Raw genomic sequence first — 4,273 nt, forward strand, 5'->3', positions numbered from 1 at the left:
TTTTTTGATGTTATTGTTCAGAAGCGCCAGTTCTACTTGTTCCGGGGACTCCTTCCGATAAGCGCATAAGAGTATTTTGAACAAACCGCCGCAGGAAAATTCGAAAGAGCCTGCGTTATCATCACCTTTGCCGAACAAAGCGAATATTCTGTTTTGCATTGCTTTGAGATTTGTGGGCTCTTTCTTCTCGTCTTTTTTCTGGTCTTTTTCCTCTTCCTAACATGTCACACGAAAGTTAAGATATTTTCGGAAATAGATTATTGTGTCACTTACCGCATCCGCTGCCGCTTTGGGCACAACGGTGACTTCTCTGGTACCCCAAGAAATGTTGTTTAAATTGAAAACGGAATAAATGACCAGGATAAGATACATGCAGGGGATAGTAATGAAATAAATGAGACCGTGTGGAAGACATCCAAATTCCTTGGGATGGAGTATAGCCGCTATTATGAATTCTCCTGCCACAAGCATTAGGAAGAGGTTGCTGGGGGCCAACCAGCCATCTTCGAATATTTGAAGTGTGACACCAACAAGGACGGCCATCATTACCAACGCGTAAACACCACTTATAATGGCGGCCATTATTAACTGCACAAATGTAGATTGTCGTCGAATTAAGTAATAAAAGAAACTGGGCTTAACACGTTGGTGTAAGACATTTTTGATGAACAATACATTCTTCAGTTAAATTTTATTTTAGTCTACAATTTTCGGATAAAGAATGGGCAAAATAAGAGATATCTCCGAAGCATTACCAGTTGAAGAAATAAGATTTCGTTTTTATGATTTAATTACCCTTACCTGAATATTAGCTTTGCAATAGTAGCAAGATATCATGAAAATAATCAGGGGCGTTACGTTCCATTTGAGGCTTGTGTATTGGTCAAAAGAAAACACGGTCACGAGTGCTCCAATTACCATCAACATTAAGGTCCCAGGACCCAGGACAGTTCCAACCATCAGAACAATCTACGTGCATACGTAATTGTATAAAAATCATTCGGAAGGATGCAACTGACTGATTTAATTTACATGATAAAATATATAACCTCGGGATATGTTGTCGTTTACTGCAATGGTTTTTTTGGAGTCTTGGATCAAATCCATAATATTGGCACAAGTTGAAGGCATCCACCGTCTACGCTGGTTGAAAAATTCGTTGAAACCTTCCGGTGCGTGGGTATAAGCGTCGGAAGCAGCAGAATATTCAACCCTGTATCCTCTCTGAAGAAGCAAAGTACACAACCAACGGTTCTCTTTTCGACATCTCTATCTTCTTTATCGTCGTCATCGTCATCGACCCCTCTTAATTTGATAAGTCTTTTTACCATCCTCACGGGATCCTTTTCTAATAATTCTTCATCGGTGAGTTCAGCTTTCTGGCGTGAAATAGTGACTATTGTAGAGGTTTGTGGCGTTGGTTTTTATTAAAAAGGATAACTTACCGATCCTCTGAAACTGCAAATCGGAACTGGTGTACTAGACAAAATCTGACAAAATGTGCTAAATCTATGCAAAAGCATTCCAACAAACTGAAGACCCATTAAACAACCGAAGAAAACGACGAACACAAGACCAATGGGTTCCAATTGTAAAAACGTTCTGGTCAGTTGAATCTACAAAGACAAATTCCTAACATACAAAAGAACCGAACGGAGCTTTAAAAAACTTGTAATTTGCCATTAGCTTATTGACAACAATTTATCNGTAATTAGAAAAGGAAATAACTATACTGCCCATATGATACGAATGATGTACAACGGGCCGATTAGAAACTGAATGGATTTCAATCAGAAATTATTATCGATCTATCGAGAACTAACTAAACTTAAATTTAACACAAACAACAAAAAAACATGCGTAAAGACATCAATTGGTACTTCAAAGAATCTGTGTAATCATTATGGGAATGAACTTGCGATTGTGGCAAAGAAAATGCATTGTTTTTGTTATCGTTTTTATTACAATCGAAAATTCTTTGTTGATTAAAGATGATGCTGACAAATTTGAAACACTCAAAAGAAAAGGTGTAAAAACATGTTATTCTTCTGTTCTGTACATGAACATCTTCAATCAATAAAGTTTCTGTTAAAAAAAAATCCAATTTTAATAACAAGGTAATTAATTATGCAGAGTGAAAAATTGATCTCGAAATTAAGCTTTACCATTTTTAGACTTTTCCGACTTTCGATTTTGTACATCATGATAAAGGCTTTTTTTCAGACAAGGTCTAATACTTGAATAAACTGTGAACCACTTGTAACTGATAAAAATTAATTAGATACGTTTGTCAAAACGTCTGTTGTAACGTACATGTTAGTTTATGGAAAACGTAAAACAATTGTGTCAGTATTTTAAATTTATTTTGATTATCAATCTTTAATTGCGAAATAATGTTTTCGGCATGTTTGATGTTTGCATTTATTTTGAATAGTCGGTGTGTTTGTTGGTGATAATAGTCAAAGAAAAAAAGTAAAAAGAATGTACCAACTTTTTTAATTTACTTTCTGTATTTACTTTGATTAGGACATTTCAGTTTAATCGAAGTTTTTCTTGTGAGAGATAAATCTTTATAAAAAAGAGAGTACATTTCGTTAAGTATTTTTAAGATGTGAATTAAATCCAGCCTTTACCCATTTCACCTCTACAAGTAGAGACTTACTTTCTATTTCGAAATAATCGGGGATGTCAACTTCCAAATAGTTTTTGGCGAGTCTCTTGGCACATTGGTCTTCGTCAAGTCTGAAGATTGATTTCAAAAATTCCATCATTTCTTCGGTAGTTTCGTGCCACATGGTTGCACATGCGTAAATTCTTGTAGTTTCGTCCTCCTGAATGGGCGGAGATGAAGACGCTTCCGAATAATCTTCCGTACTAGCGGAATTTTCGCTATAACCTATGACGAAATTGAAAAAATATAAGAACAGATTGCAATTTACTGGTTGTAAACTATTTTTCGAGCTATTTTGCTATAGTTCCTGAAATCCTGAAAATGTTATAATTTCGACTTACTGTCAGACCAGTCCTTTTCCTCTTCAATTATGGATTTGTAGTTTCTTTTTCTGTTTAGAGCTAGAGATTGATCGACGAATACGCCGTCGTACATGGGTTTTGCGAATAATTTTTCGGTTCTTGCGAGCCTCTCGACTCGAGGATTCCAAATATGAAAAGAAATCCACGTTTGCGAAAGCAACCAAATTAACCACAACCATGCAAATTCGTTTTCGATAAAGTTTCGCACAAAATACAGCGGGGGGCTAAAAATCATTAGTGGTATAAAAACCTGCAGAAAAAGGTGTAATGTGTTTGCTAATTAAAACGGTTTTATACCCATTGAAAGCCAAATATTGGGGAATTGCATTTTTAAAAGCACATTCATCGATACTATAAACTCCACAGAATGCAACCAGTGCTGTAATGAGCGTTGGCACGGTTAGATTGATCGGAAAGGCGTAACAGTATGTTTGTACCATTATTTTGCATGCGAATTTTCCGAAGATGTAACATACGTATGATCCAAGTACGTTGATAACGAAAACCCAAACTGGAGCCATGTAATCTGCACTTACACGAGCTCTTCCTCCCGTTGCAATGATTTCCGCCAAACTTAAATCTGATGTGTCTCCAATAATCGGTCGAATCTGAGAAACCATCGGAAGATTATCACACGGAGAAAATGAAAAAGGAAAATATAATTAAATATTAAAGCGATATTTACAATTCATCCCACTATCCCGTGGCGTGAAATAGTGAATGAAATAAAATTATAATAGCCTAAATGCGTGTATCAAAATCCTGCTAATAATTGTTTATTAAAAAGGATAACTTACCGATCCTCTGAAACTGCAAATCGGAACTGGTGTACTAGACAAAATCTGACAAAATGTGCTAAATCTANTAGTTGATATTACAAATTGAATTGTAATAATTCAGAAACTTGAAATAATTTTTAAAGAAACATGTCAACTTTGATATTGTTACAAGCTACCTGATAAATTATATTATTTCTACGGCAAAAAAAATTTAGTTTGCTCCGTGTACTTAGTTAAGGGTATATTATGAGATTAATAGCTACAAGGGAGTGTATAGTTGATGAACTATACAAATAAAGAATATTATATAGAATTAAATTAAAAGCCAAATCGGGGTGAACATCACAAAAAACAATTTCGTCTCACTTTTAATGTATCAGACTTCCTCGGGCTATATTGTTAGTTAATTATTTTTTTTATTATAATTTTGTTTCTTATTACCTGGTTTATATTGATATAGT

General features: G+C 35.0%; 1 protein-coding gene across 1 annotated transcript; it reads right to left on the bottom strand.

Moving 5' to 3' along the window:
* Positions 1–3: 3 nt before the first annotated feature.
* LOC108743609 (chitin synthase chs-2-like) lies at positions 4–4,267 on the bottom strand (the record flags this gene model as incomplete). The annotated part of the gene is made up of 9 exons (XM_025979774.1): positions 4,254–4,267; positions 3,331–3,641; positions 3,013–3,257; positions 2,663–2,896; positions 1,329–1,396; positions 1,033–1,269; positions 802–969; positions 274–588; positions 4–216 (listed from the first exon to the last, which is right to left on the bottom strand). Coding segments are annotated over exons 2-9 (1,704 nt in total), but the record flags the coding sequence as incomplete, so codon positions are not given.
* Between the last annotated feature and the right edge of the window lie 6 nt (positions 4,268–4,273).

Source organism: Agrilus planipennis, unplaced genomic scaffold (genome assembly GCF_000699045.2).
Source record: "Agrilus planipennis isolate EAB-ADULT unplaced genomic scaffold, Apla_2.0 scaffold1962, whole genome shotgun sequence".
NCBI lineage: Eukaryota > Metazoa > Arthropoda > Insecta > Coleoptera > Buprestidae > Agrilus > Agrilus planipennis.